At 33.6% G+C, this 15,040-nt stretch overlaps 2 protein-coding genes across 7 annotated transcripts in view; one reads left to right on the top strand and one right to left on the bottom strand.

Moving 5' to 3' along the window:
- The window catches only part of LOC145971640 (RNA-binding protein RO60), a 40,045-nt gene extending 30,637 nt beyond the window's left edge, over positions 1 to 9,408 (top strand). For 4 of the 6 annotated variants that reach the window (XM_083099533.1, XM_083099534.1, XM_083099535.1 and 1 more), the window contains 6 exons: positions 139 to 359; positions 807 to 1,012; positions 1,094 to 1,214; positions 1,346 to 1,752; positions 1,825 to 1,989; positions 2,057 to 9,408. In XM_083099533.1, coding sequence (XP_082955659.1) covers positions 139 to 359; positions 807 to 1,012; positions 1,094 to 1,214; positions 1,346 to 1,752; positions 1,825 to 1,957 — 1,088 coding nt within the window. In that variant the 3' untranslated portion in view covers positions 1,958 to 1,989; positions 2,057 to 9,408. The remainder of the gene's footprint in view (positions 1 to 138; positions 360 to 806; positions 1,013 to 1,093; positions 1,215 to 1,345; positions 1,753 to 1,824; positions 1,990 to 2,056) is intronic. The other 2 variants (XR_014438911.1, XR_014438910.1) reach the window with 2 other exon arrangements.
- On the bottom strand, positions 8,146 to 13,799 carry Hsc70-3 (heat shock protein 70 cognate 3). The gene is made up of 6 exons (XM_083099531.1): positions 13,643 to 13,799; positions 12,463 to 12,605; positions 11,937 to 12,357; positions 10,726 to 11,091; positions 10,169 to 10,572; positions 8,146 to 9,900 (listed from the first exon to the last, which is right to left on the bottom strand). The coding sequence occupies exons 2-6, from the start codon at positions 12,585 to 12,587 to the stop codon at positions 9,246 to 9,248; spliced, it is 1,971 nt and encodes a 656-aa protein (XP_082955657.1). The 5' UTR covers positions 12,588 to 12,605; positions 13,643 to 13,799; the 3' UTR covers positions 8,146 to 9,245.
- Between the last annotated feature and the right edge of the window lie 1,241 nt (positions 13,800 to 15,040).

The raw sequence follows: 15,040 nt of genomic DNA, 5'->3' as shown, positions 1-15,040 counted from the left end.
ATTAATGGTTAAGATAATTTATAAATGTATGTGTGTGTTAACAAATAACTTATATGTAGTAGACTTATATTATTATATTATGATATAACTATTAATCAGTTATATAAAATGTTACTTAGACAATTATTTATTTTATAGAAAAAGGAGTGATACTGAAATATATAATATGCGGCATAGAAAACACCAGGATGGCTTTAGAAGACCAAACCGAAAATCCAAATATTAATGAAATATTGCAATACATAGAAAATGTAAAAGATTTCAAACGTTGTGAAGATGAGATCCGAGCAGCTTATCTGCTGGAAACAAATGGATATTCACTAGAACATGTACCTGGACATTTGCTAAAATCCAGGGAGGTGAGATGTTTCAATGTTGTTTTTTTTGTGCAATTAATATATGTATATGTGTGTATGTATGTATGCGCGCGCGCGTGTGTGTGTGTGTGTGTGTATAAATTCATCAAAATGTGATTTTTAGAAATATTACAAATAAAGTTGTATAGAATTTATACAATTTTAACATACATTAAATTTGTGTTGTGTATGTGTGTGTGTGTGTAATTATTAAATATTATATAATATTGAAAATGAAGTGTTGATGTGAATAATTAAATATTTTGTCAAATTATAAAAGAATTGTTTCCAATTTTGCATAACAAAATATATAGTTAAAAACAAGTGTCATATTTTTGAATGCTATATAAATGGAAAGAAAATTTTGTTAATCACAATTAGCGTTAATTGGTATTTATCTAAATATTGATATCAATGGGCTGACATAACATCCGGCTATTTCGTGTCAAGGTTTGGATTTCATTGATATCATCAATGGATACTATTACACTCTTAAACAATTTGCAAAGGATTAGCAATCTTGGCTTATTAGAATCAGATGGATTGGCAGTCGAGAGAGTAACAGAGCAACTTACTAATGCAGAACTTCTAGCGCAAAGTAGAATTCATCCAGCATTAATTTTCATCACTCTAAAAAATTACGAAAATTCTGGAAAGTAAGTGCATTTATGCGTCTTTTTATAGATAATAGATTAAACTTAAAATTATATCATTGATATATATATACATTTTTCAAGACCTTTGTCTTATGAGAAGCGGAAAGTACAAGAAACAGCAAAGAGGGTCCTGCCACCACCACCTTCTCCGAATATCAAAGTAATAAACGCTCTACGTGAAGCATTTAATTTGTCATTTGGTGTAAGTCAATTTCTCTTATGATTGTATTGCGATATTTATGAACAATTTCAGTTTAATTATAATTTTATTATAATTTATATCAATTATAATTTTTTATTAATATAATAACAATATCATCATATCATTTTTAGCATCAAAAACCTACGAATTTGCGCTATCTAGTGACAATTAGCATGAATAGAGTGATGTTAGATGAACGCGCTTGGCATAATGGTAACATGACTGGTGCCGAGACGGGCTGTCTGATCGCGATGATACTTTTACGTTGCGAAATGGATGTTACCGTAGCGACATTTAAACAACATGGACTTTACACGGCAAATGTCAACAAGACGCAATCCTATAGCGAGATTTTGAAAACATTACAGGAAATACCTGCTACAGGAACCAACATGAGTAAACCATTATTTTGGGCTATGAAACAGAAAACGAAATACGATGTCTTTATTAATATTGTGGATCAAGTGTACGAATATTGTGATGAATCTCAGAAAGCTTTGATATCGTACAGAAATGAATTGAATCTTCCGCAGACAAAGTAAATACGCACATTTCTATTTGTTATATTAATTTTTTTAAACAGATAAAGACGCGAAATTTTCTTTTTCAGGCTAATTAATTGTAGCATGTGCTGTTCCTCAACATATCGTAAGATAAATTGTGACAAAAACATTTTGACGATCAACGGTTTCGATGCTACTGTACCTATTGTCATCCAGGCGTTCTCCCAATCTATGTTTTAAATTTAAACACACATTAAATCTTTATTATTTATGTAAGTATTATCGATTTACGAAAGATTATGCACGCGTTGATTGCATTTCCATATTGTACTTTTACAGAAGATTCTTCGATACATTTTTCTTCAGTAGGATATGATGCAAGAAATCAATGAAGAAGGAGTTTATTCTCTTAAAGCACATTTCGATACAAAAGTGCAATATATTGTTTTGGCAGTTTTAGAAACCGATTGTATCGATTTTGCAAAATTGAGACGGACTAGCAAGCAAACTAATATGATGAGTAGAGGCGAAGAAAAGTGGTAAAAAGAACTTTCAATTACTTAAAACAACGGTAAATTTAAGTCTTAAACAATCTCGCCTTTTTTGCAAGTTTCAAACGTCAGCTTGTATTTGCATATACATAATCGAATCAAATTTAATTTTAATTTTAATATCTGTAATTCATTTAAGATCTAACAGAGAGATAGTGCATTTGGAATGTAGAATTACAGAGTATTGCAAATGAACAATGAAGATTATCAAGAACATACCGCAAGTAGCGCCGTGTATTATTATTATTGACGCACACGACGATGATATTAATATTATCTATTACATGTTCTTAGTATTAGGGAACAGCTGTGTAGTATTTTCTTTTTCGTGTCTAAAAAAAGATCAAGTATTATTTTTATTCTGGTTTGAAAATTTTCGATACTATTACTTAAAGTAACTCAACGATTTTATTTTTAATGAATAATGGCGCGTAATATCGCATCAATTCGATAATCATATAAGCAATATATAGCTTACATATATTTTTTATTAAGTTGCATATGAAATCTCGTTTTTTACTTTATTTTATTTTAATAATATATTTGGAATATATATTTGTGTTTTTTTCTGAGAAGCTAATTAAAATCTTGCATTGTAATTTGCTGTAAAATATCAAGTATATTACATCAAATATATTAATGCGTTTCTTTTTAATATCATATAGTATATATAGAAGAAACTAAAACTGAGTCAATTTAAACTTTATCTAATTTTTATTTTAAGAATAATCGAAAAGAATGGATTCGTTGTTTAATTTTAAAAATATTTTTGTGATGTAAGACATTTAATCCTGTGCACTCCATAGGCGCCGCTACGGCGACATACATATTTCGTATCACAATTTAAAAAATATAAAAAGAAAAATATTTTAAAGATTTTGAATTTTTCGATAGTGAAGATGACTTTGATGTATAATTTTGATATATATAAAAATTATTTAACAGGCATAGCAATCGAATTATGAAAAAATCATTTATATTCACCAAAGGTACTTCAAAAATACCTTGGAGTGCAAAGGGTTAAAAATTTCCAAAAGTTTTCATATGCAACTACAGTAATCTTTGAAAAGTAAAAAAGAAGAAAAAAGTACAATTCAATAGTCCTATGTTCCATAATAGTGCATTATCAGAAACACACTACGCAGCGAAAAGTTAGGATAAGACTGCATAGTTGATACGGAAATGCGTATCTTAAGTAACATATGGTGCATTTTTTGACTAATATGATAAAGAAAAAGAAAAATTTCTTCTACTCTCTAATATTATATTACTATATTGCTTGCTTAATACTGGTTGCCGGTTTACGCTTCTTTGTAATAACGTGCGCGTATGGATAACGTGATCTTATTAAAAAAAAAAAAAGAAAAAAAAGAAACAAAAAGAGAAACAAAAGCGACACGCTTCTGATGACTGGTGCGCTTCTGGACAGTTAAAAAATAATAATCTAAAATAAGTAAAACGAAAAAGACAAAAAAAAGAAGAAAGAAGCGGAAGAGAGGAGAACGGTGATGAACATAGGAACGTTGAAAATTTTCCCACTGTGATACGCATTTAGCCCCAAAGAGTTATAGACTTACATTAGTATAATTTTACTGTTACTATCTCATATTTGCCATATCCAAAGTGAAGACAAGCGAGAGACAAATACTAAATACACTACTGAATAATATACTGTGATACGAAATACATTGTTGTTGTTCAAACTAGGGAAATGATATTTAAGGCGACGCGGTCCAGAAGCGCACCGTATTTTATTATATTTGTTGAATTTTAGTCGCTATGCGCGAGTGAATTAACGCGTGAATTTTCTGTTGAAAATTCTCTGTTGTATCTTTTGGCAACGACCTCTTGATCTACAGGTTATCAGTCTCGGGTTTTCTACCTTTCGGGTTTTCGCGTATGAGAAGCACATGTACCTCCTTCATACCTGATTGCTAAAAAGTACAGCGTGGATGAACTCTCAGGTCTTCGAAATAAATTTCAATCAAGTGCTTAACTGTTCACCTGTTCTTTGCAGCTGTCCCCTTGGTAATCTGTGGATCGAAAACTATCACGAATGAATCTTATTTCAATAGAGCAATGTTCTGGAAAGAATGTATAAGTAGATTTGTCTCTTTTAAGCGGTCTTAAGCACTTTAATCCTAATGAAAATAATGTCAAATTGTAGTTAATTTTTTCTAAAGATTGAAGTCATACTTTTTGCCGAATTAGGCAAAGAAAAATTGATTCTTTATTGTTGATTGTTGAAAAATATTTATCCAATAAATCAAATCGGGAGAGTTAATTAGCGATAAATTAAATTTCTCCAAAAAAAAAGTGAAAAAACCGGTTTTTTTTCTATCTTTTCTATCTTTTAACAAAAGAAATAGGTATTCACTTCTACTGTATGCACAGCGAATCGAATTAATATCTTGTATTAATATCTTGTATAGGAACTTTAAACAAAATTGCGTATTTATAACTCGGCGAAAGAAAATCGCGATAAGTCTTTTATCACGATTTATTAAGAAAATCGATCGTGATAAGTTTATTTTTAAAGATCGTATTTCAAAAGAAAATTCACACGAATAAATGTTAATCTCGGTTGCGCAGCGTCTTACCGAGAATTTTGTAATAAATTATAATTTATCAAAAATATTTATCTTCTACTTTTACACATTATTTTTAAACTTGGTGTTTTGTGAGCATTACGCTCAGAGAAATTATTTATACATTTATTGCGCGCACGCATACACACATATACACACATCTCGTGTCTAAATCGTTCAATATTCGGAGAATTTCTAGCGCATTTTTACTTGAGATAATGTTTAGACGCGAGAGCAAAAAAGTCTTTTTTCAAAAAACGAAACGCGTCTAGTTACTGAAACGCGAGTTTAAGGATAATATACACGCTACGATCATATTAGTAGCTCAATTGTATTCACTGGCATTAGCGAGTAGGCATTATATAGTATTTGTATATGTATGGGAGTGCATTTCGTGACCGGGGAGGATTTCGTCTTTAAGCGCTACATCTTCTTTTTTACAACAGACATTTATAATAATCGACCAATTTAATTCTAAACTCAATCGCTAATAGCAATCTTATCATAGTACAAGCAGATTTCTTCTATAATCGTATATATATATTACGAAATTGTATTTATTATAATATTAAATTTAGCTATAGCGTTCAATACTTAAAGATAGAGTGTCATGTGAGATTCGAGAAATATCCCAGAGTCGAAATCCTTTCCGCTTGCGGTGTGTACGCAAATATATGTATTCATTAATATTATTATATAAGAATACGTCCGAAGTATATGATATATAGACTGGCGTATATGAAGGGAAGAAAACGGAGAAGAAAAGGAAAAAAAAAGAACGCAGTAGTATAGCCAGAATTTGAAGGGAATCACTTATCCACGCTGTTATTTCACAGTCCAGTTGATTTCGAAATGCGCTGTGTAATTAAACAGAAAGAAAGAAACAATATGTTAAATGTGTTCATGATAGATGAAGAAAAAAAGATATTTACCGCGTAAAGAGAGAGAAAAATAGAAATTCTGCATTACCTAGTTATTATAAAACGGTGAGGAGGGGGGAAGAAGAGGATGTAACAGGATGAATCGCGGGACATATGTGGCACCAAGTGCGATACATGACGTCTCGGGTCATTGCTACGTTCTCGCATTATCTAAGCGGGAACAAGGTAGCTTCCTTGCCGAAGACGATCCTCCGAGGTTCCAGACCTAATTTCGATTGATTTCGACCAGGAAGCACACATGAACGTACTTTATCCGATTCGTAAGCATTACAGGCATCATTACTGTTTCGGAGCAAATACCGTTAGTCACAAGTCTGCGTAGGACTAAAGAAAAAACACTATGAAGAAATATTCATACTCGTTAGGATATCTTGAACTTGCTGAAAAAAAAAGATTTATCGCTCGCTAAATTAATTAATAATTTCGAATGATGAATGATTTATCAGTCGCGAAGGACTTCCATTTTTAATTTCATTTTCTTCTCTTTTTCATTTTCAATTCTCTGTCAGTCGTATGCAGACTTATGTTTGTGACTAACATACACAAGTACGAAAATAATACATCATGTTCCTTAGGATTATACATATACGCGAAAGACAAAGTTTATAATTCCATAATTAGTACATTGTCGCTTCAACGATCTAAGAAGAAACTAGAAAAAAAGAAAAGTGCTCAATACCCGTTGTTCGAAGCTTTCGACGCAAATGCCAAAAGTATGAAGAAAAAAAGGAAAAGTGAAATCTCTCGAAGAACGGAATATATTCAATTCTACATGTACAAAAACCGCAATGAAATACCTCGTTACCTTATTCTCAGTGTAAAATAGTAAGAGCGAATTGTACTAACTCTGCGAGTTACGACGAAAATTGTCCCTCTCGTTGTTCGTGATTCACGCACTGAACGCCTATGTCTTTTGGCCTTACCTTTTTACATACAGAAAAATCCGAAGTAAAGGCGAAACAAATCGATTCACAGGCGAATAATACCGTTCACTTCAGCTGCTGCCTGTTCGGTGGATTTATGTTACACGTTTTATACGGTTCGGCATCTCTTTGAGAAAAAGAGATTTTGAGATTCTCGAAAAAAACTTTCCTCTCGTGCATCTCGTGTATATTATTGTAATTATCCTAAGAAAATCACACCTTTAGAGCGTGAATGTTACTTAAAAATGCTATTTTTACGACCAGCGATCGTTTCTTCCTCACATACACTGTCAGAGATCGGTGTGTGTCACAAAAAAAAATTAAAAAATATTTTTCGAGAATCTCAAAACTTTTTCAAACTCCTATACGTGTATATTAATTTTGCAGCGCCCGGAATTATATCGCTGCGGATTAATTTCTCGGCGCTTTCGTTTAAAGATAGTATTATTACATGTGTAGATTACACAATCCGTAAAGCGATATTGTTCGGTAATTTGGAAACTGGAGTAAGAAGAATTGTCACGTACATGCTGCGTGGGAAAAGTTTCGGAACCAACCTGTATAACAGGTGAAAACTTTGATGAGAAAATTATTTGCCGTCCTTAATTAAAGTTTTTCGTAATTTTTAGAAATTAGTCGTACGGTATTTTGAACGGAAAAAATTAGATATATAGCTAAACTGATGTCAAATATGATCACAATGATAAATTGATTTATTTTTATAATCGCATGAATATTCGATTACGATTGTGATTATTCCTCGATATCAAGTTCTAAAAATTGTTGTAGCGTTTGCTTTCGTAGATAAAAGTAGTATTTGAGTTATAATTCGAGATTACAAAACTTTTCCAACACAGCTATAAATTCCCCATCTTATCGATATTATTTTTGTACCTTAGTAAATTCGTGACACACGTTACATAAGCGCCTAGTATCTTGTTCCGAGTAAATTAACGTGTTCGAAAAGTTCCATTCGGAGGAGCGAATTATGTTATTGTCATCGTGTCTGTTAATGGTTGTATTCTGATATGCAAAATAGGAAAGAATTTATTATAGGAAATTGATTATGTCTACGAATTTCGCGCTGTTTTTGTTACAATGCATTAAAAAATTGAACTTCATTAAATAAATTTCTCAGAACCCAAAAGGATTTTTCACCTTATTCACTCGCTGTATCAACGAATAATTAGAATAGATTAGAAACATCGATTATAATTTGAAATGAGAAAAAAAGATCCCCGAAAATTTGTATAAATTTTAGAAAAATTATTTACATGATCAAATAAATATTAAGTTTTAAGAAATTTTAAACAATATTCACACATATATCAAGTTTGAAAGAGCTACAGATATATATTAATATTAAGAGCTATAAATATATATAAATTAATTAAAATATTTTAATAGATATTAAAAGAGAGTGTATGATTTATTGAAAAAATCTTTATTCTTACTGATACATATTTGCGCTCACACACATAGAGATTGGGCTACATTGTACATAGTACGATGTAACTCGATGGCAGTATACGAGTTACCAGCCCGCGTATTCGCGCATTCACCATTCATTCTTTCACGCATACTCGCGAACAAACCTTTGCGTTGCTCTGCGATGAATCGATTATTACATTTAATGAAACATACAAAACAATTCAAAATAAATTAACGACGCAGTGGAGTCAATGTATGTGAGTGTATTCGCCGCGGGGGAGGAATGAGCAGAATTGGAATCCCTCCTCTGGACCCTCCGCGCCGGGTTGCTCTTTCTCTCTCTCATCAAGAGAGAATTTCTCCCTAAAAAAGTCAAATTCCTCCTTAGCAAACACGATACAGAGACTGGCTGACAATGATTCCATACGACAATACTTTCTTACATTGGCATCGCACAATTCAAAGTCGGATGAGTCAAACGCAATAGAAGCACAATAGAACAAAATCTTCAAATAATGTGTATTGTACGCATCTCGTTAAACTTTCGTTTTATTGTATTTCGATCGAGTTCTCTCGACGCATCTTGTATGCACATAATCGAGCGATCAATTTACAACACAATTGCTCGTTCAAGGAAAATGCGAGACAATGTTAGAACTGATATAAATAATTGTTAAAATTTTGTATAAATTAATAAATATTTAACATATTTATAACATACATTTGTCCAAGCGCTGTCACGTGAAGTGCATGAAAAATCTGACGAAACATCCGGCATCCTGAGCATTTTCTCGCACTTTTCTTAAATGTACACACATTGACGATTTACAACAAAGACTTGTTATACTCTCACTGCACATTTAGCTTCAAATGTCCTTCTAAACTAAGAGTCTTAAAGTTAGATATACTACATATTATCTAAAAGAAACTTAGAACCGAACGCTTTTAGAGCTAAACGTACGGCGAGAATATTTCGTTCTCAGCATTTCGTATAATTATTATGTATTAACGACACTTCCGTAAAGTATTTGCTCGTGGAGGCGAGTAATCAGTCCAAACCGCAAACCAAAAGGAGCGGAATCTGCAGCTTGCAGTTAAAGCTCGTCCTTGATATCTTCGTCATCGCCACCGCTGGTAGGTGGAACACCGCCTGCGCCCTGATACAATTTGGCGATGATCGGCTGAACAATATCGGTAAGTTCCTTCTTTTGTTTCTTGTATTCCTCTGGATCCGTGTCCTGATTCTCCTCTAACCATTTGATCTTTTCTTCGATCGCTTCCTCCATCGTGGCCTTGTCTGCATCGCTCACCTTCGAGCCGAGTTTTTCCTTGTCGGCCAATTGATTCTTGAGCGAATACGCGTACGACTCGAGTTCATTGCGCGCTTCCACTCGCTCTTTAAGCTTCTTATCGTCATCAGCAAACTTCTCTGCATCCTTAATCATCCGTTCAATGTCATCGGGCGTCAGGCGGTTCTGATCATTCGTGATGACTATCTTTTGGCGATTGCCTGTACCCTTGTCCTCGGCGGACACCTGCAGAATACCGTTGGCGTCGATCTCGAAGGTAACTTCAATCTGCGGTATGCCTCGCGGCGCCGGTGGAATGCCGGTCAGATCGAATTTGCCGAGCAAATGATTGTCCTTGGTCATAGGACGCTCACCCTCGTATACCTGAATTGTGACAGTGTGCTGGCTGTCGGACGCCGTGGAGAAAATCTGAGATTTTTTCGTAGGAATGACTGTGTTTCTGCACAAATAAATGAAGAATATCATGTTTCATTTTATCATTTCACGCATAAATTTATTTAATAAATTTAGGCCGATAATGAAAATTAAAGTATTTTTCTTCCAGGAAAAAGTCTGCGAATTTATGTAAAAATATGTTGTATTTAAAGAAGAATATACTGTTATATATATCTGCCTGAAAACGTGATCTCTGAATAAAACTTTAATAATTAAGATTATATAAAACTATTTGAAATCATTTCGATCAATATCTAATTGAAGATATTTACCTTGGAATGAGTTTAGTCATCACACCTCCGACAGTTTCGATACCCATAGTGAGAGGATTAACATCAAGAAGTACAATAGCATCGGTATCTTGTTCTCCGGAGAGCACACCGGCTTGTACAGCAGCGCCATAAGCGACGGCTTCGTCGGGATTAATACCTCGCGATGGTTCCTTGCCGCCAAAGAATTCCTTAACCAACTGTTGAACTTTCGGAATCCTGGTCGAACCGCCGACTAGAACAATTTCATCTACATCCTTCTTGCTCATGTCGGAATCCTCCAAAACTTTCTGCACGGGTTTCAAGGTGCTACGGAAGAGATCCATGTTCAATTCTTCGAATTTGGCACGGGTCAACGTCTCGGAGAAGTCTTCGCCCTCGAAGAACGATTCAATTTCGATCCTGACCTGTAACAATTACAAATATATAATAATCGCGCTTGATAAAAGAGACAAGGAAAAGAAGCGAAAAAAATACTGCAATAAAATTGCACGCATACAGAAAAATTGTATATAGAGTAAATATTTAAATAAATATAGGAAAAGATATATACAACATACCTGATGGCTAGCACTAAGCGCTCGCTTGGCCTTTTCGACTTCACGACGTAATTTTTGCACAGCTCGGTTGTCCTTGCGGATATCCTTGCCCTTCTTCTTCTTATACAATTTGATGAAATGATCCATTACGCGCTGATCGAAATCTTCGCCACCCAAGTGGGTATCGCCATTGGTAGCGACTACCTCGAACACGCCGTTGTCGATGGTAAGCAAACTCACATCGAAAGTGCCACCGCCCAAATCGAATACCAGTACGTTCTTCTCGCCATCTTTCTTGTCTAGACCGTACGCGATAGCGGCGGCAGTTGGCTCATTGATAATCCTCATTACGACCAGACCAGAAATCGTTCCAGCGTCCTTAGTCGCCTGTGTCGAAAGTCGAACGTTATAATCGCATCAGAATGAATTTATCATGATGTAAATATGGTTTTCTCGTTTTATCTTTAAAATGCATTAAACAAGAAAACTTGAAGATTTAGTAATCATGATATGCCTACACTTAAAAGAAATGTTATCTCTCTTTAACATATCTCAAAGCATTAGTTATCAGGATGTCTACTCAAATTTTATAAAAAAATTTCCTGGAAATTCTCTAATTTTTCAGATATTTTTGTTCAAAATTCTAGGCAAAGAATATTTAAAAAATTTTTTGATATAATTTTTTTGATATAAAATAAATTTTTTTGTTTTCTAATGTCCTTTAATGTTTTGTAATATTTTTAAATTGTTTTTTATTCTTTTTTAATTTTTTATTTATATTTTTGTTTTCTAATTTTTTTCCAATAACTTATACAAAGGAAAAACACAGAGCCTCCTAAGTGTCAAATTTGTAAATGTATTAAAAAAGGAATATGCTTCCTAAGATAAACGTTTTTCGCATAAACCTTTCATTCTTTTTCTTATCACTGAAAATTAAAATACATAATATATTTGCTATATGTTCAATATTTCAAAACATTGAATATATAGACAAACATAGATATATATTTTAAACATGTGATTAATTTGTGGACCTATTTATAAATTAATAATAAGAGCAAAATTATCAAAAAGAAGATTTTTTTAAAGAAATTCCCTGAGTCCTAACTAATTCTATAAGAATTTTTTTATTTTTCAGATGCAAAATAATTCCTGAGAATACCTGGAAAGGTACTTTATGTTTTCTTCAAGAAATAAACAACCTTATTCATATTATATGGTCGATACCATACCTGTCTTTGAGCATCATTGAAATAAGCCGGCACAGTGACGACCGCGTGAGTGACTTTCTTGCCGAGATATGCCTCGGCGGTTTCTTTCATCTTGCCCAGTACCATAGCTGAGATCTCCTCGGGCGCGAATACCTTTTCACCCTGGCTAGTCTCGACCTTGATGTGAGGTTTACTGTTCTTCTCGATGACGGGGAATGGGAAGAATTTCACATCGTGTTGTACAGTTGGGTCCGACCATTCGCGGCCGATCAACCGTTTGGCGTCGAACACAGTGTTCTCCGGATTTGTCGTCAGTTGGTTCTTGGCGGCGTCGCCGATCAGACGTTCGCCGTCATTGGTGAATGCCACGTAAGACGGCGTGATACGGTTACCCTGATCGTTGGCGATGATCTCCACGCGGCCGTTCTTGTAAACTCCAACACTAAAAGGTATACATAATGTTTCATTAATTTACTTGCAAAGGTAAAACAAAAAAAAATTTATGAGTCATTGTTCTTAGTGATGCAATGTATCATTGTGTACTCACCAGGAATAAGTTGTACCCAAATCAATTCCTATCACTGTACCAATATCTTCCTTCTCTTTATCTTCCTTTGCAAGTGTGACGACTGCAAGCAGCCCCACCATTAGCAGAGCTTTAAGTCCCTTCATGATTTACTGTAACTTCACCTAAATCATTAAAAATTCTGGGATTAATGTACAAATAGTTTTTCTTTAATCTAAAAACAGATTTTTCAGTGCAAACATATCATTTCTTTAGTAATAATAACTAGTATGACACTTGTTAGAAATTTTAATAGTTTTTTTTGTCTTAATTAGATATAATTTTACCATGTCACACATTTAACTATCATATCTTTAACTTTAGATATTAATTATTAATAACTTGAAAAATATCAAATTAATATATTTATTAAAATAAATTTTAGCTTAATAATAAAAAATTAACAAAAATTAATAAAAATTATATAAAAAAAAATAAATCTTATTGGAATAAACTTCGCTTTGTAAATAAAGTTTTTTTTTTATGTTTGGAGGATGGTCTTTATCTTTACATATGTGGTATCATGTTTAAAAAAAATACATCTGTTGACCTTCTAATTTTCTTGAGATGTTTCAATATGCTTCAATGTACTCATTGAATAGTTACACGGATTAATAAGAAATTAGTCCTTACGGGACTTTACGAACCAACAGATTCTAACCGGGCGGATCTCGATTCGATAAACGTGTCACACGTCATCTATTCGAGCAGATTCGACATATTTCAACATCATCAGTCACAGATTAAGATTACTCGCGAACATCTTTGTACAGCGCGGAAAACACGCGGAAATTTCCACGAGCTTCGACGTATCGAGCGACTCTTGATCAAACGTGGCAAAAGGCTAGTGTGCCGCAAATGTAAAGAAAAAAAAGTACATAGAAAAAAGAAGTTTGGGTTAGCGAAAACGTACAAAAATAACACGCGATCGAAGATAATCGAAGAAGACCATCGTTGAAATCCGCGTTAGCTGTCTGAGTGATAATAAGATTGACAGCACAGAATGGCAAGAAGATTCTCGACGGAACGTTCTCGTACCAACGAGAACTCCGAGATCGAATCCGCATTCGAATCCCGGATAACGTCGATACGTCGACGATTTAAACCTCTCGACTCTTCCCGAGGTTCTCGACGACATATTCCAAGCGAAGAATTCACTCACCAGTAGAATACGTATCGTTGGTTTTCTCAGCAAAACGTTCCTTGACGCGCGCTACGTACGAGATCCTCGATTCTTCTAACGAACGGTAAAACGATGACTGACGTCGATGCCGGACTCGCGGCCGGAATATTAACGGGACCGTTTCGTCGTGGCCGACGCTGATTGGCCGCGACACCCGCGGCGTCAATAGAAGGCGCCGCTGTCGATTGGTCGGACGCGCGTACAGTTGGCCGCACCTCATTGGCCCACGTCACGACAGCTTACTTTCAGAACCTTCGCCCACCGTCGCGATTCGTCCGTGGCCGATTAGATACGGTGGACGGAACACGTGGACGTCATTCCGGAGAGTTCGCGGTCTCGCTTTCTCGACGCTGACAAGTATCGATAGTTTGCATCAGCTAAGATATCGCGATGCGGTATCCAGCTGATGCAAACTATCGATATTCTTAAATAGTGTTTTCGTTGCAAATTTGTAAATTGATGCGTTTAGGATATTTTTTTATAATTTGAATTATAATTGCAAAATTATATATATTGGAGATGCGCGAAAAATAAATATAAAGCACGTGTTTATATGCTTGAATAATTAGTTTTATTGATAATTGCATTACTTATTTATTAAGTATCTGCTTTGAGGTATTTTCTTGTAAAAAAATACAAAAAGATATGTGTATAAAAATATAGATAAAATATATATATATATAAATATGTATAAAAAGATATATGTACTTTTTTTAGTCTTTTCGACAAAGAAAAAAACATGAATTTCGTTGGAAGATTTATTTAAACGAAAGAGATAGCTGAATTTTCAATAGTCTCAAACTTTCAATAATTAGTATTATTGATAATCTTACTTTAAAAAGGAATACAAAGAAGCATCATTCTTGCATAAAATATATAATACGCATATAAAAATCTTATTTAAATATTTTCACGATAAAAAAATAATTTTGCTAAAAAAATTATTAATTTAATGTACATACATTTTAATAAAGGATAACTGTAATGTTTTAAACAAACGTGTTTATATGAAGCGAATAAAAATAGATTTAAATAGCTCCCATTTTTTAATCATAAGAAAAAAAACGTTTGAACTCAATCTGTTTGATAAGCAATAGTATCATGCTATATTTATGATGTAATTGTATTTTTTACATTTATATATCATTACAGGATCGTAAAAGATCGCGAACTTTGGCGCAAAGGCTACAATAAAGCGCGTGCAATGTTTTAATAATATTTATAAATATTTTTATATTATTTAAAAAATTAAGAAACTCTTCGAGTTCATTTCTATTAACAACAAATCATATTGTTTGGAAAAGCCAGTAAAACAATGATAGACCTATACAATAAATCTTTTGTTCATGCATGTAGTTCTCTTATAACTTAAATATT

This window comes from Camponotus vicinus, unplaced genomic scaffold (assembly GCF_025532165.1).
Source record: "Camponotus vicinus isolate PSW18456_S1 unplaced genomic scaffold, iyCamVici1.0 SCAF_5, whole genome shotgun sequence".
Classification (NCBI taxonomy): Eukaryota; Metazoa; Arthropoda; class Insecta; order Hymenoptera; family Formicidae; genus Camponotus; species Camponotus vicinus.
This window is presented reverse-complemented; position numbering and strand designations above follow the sequence as displayed.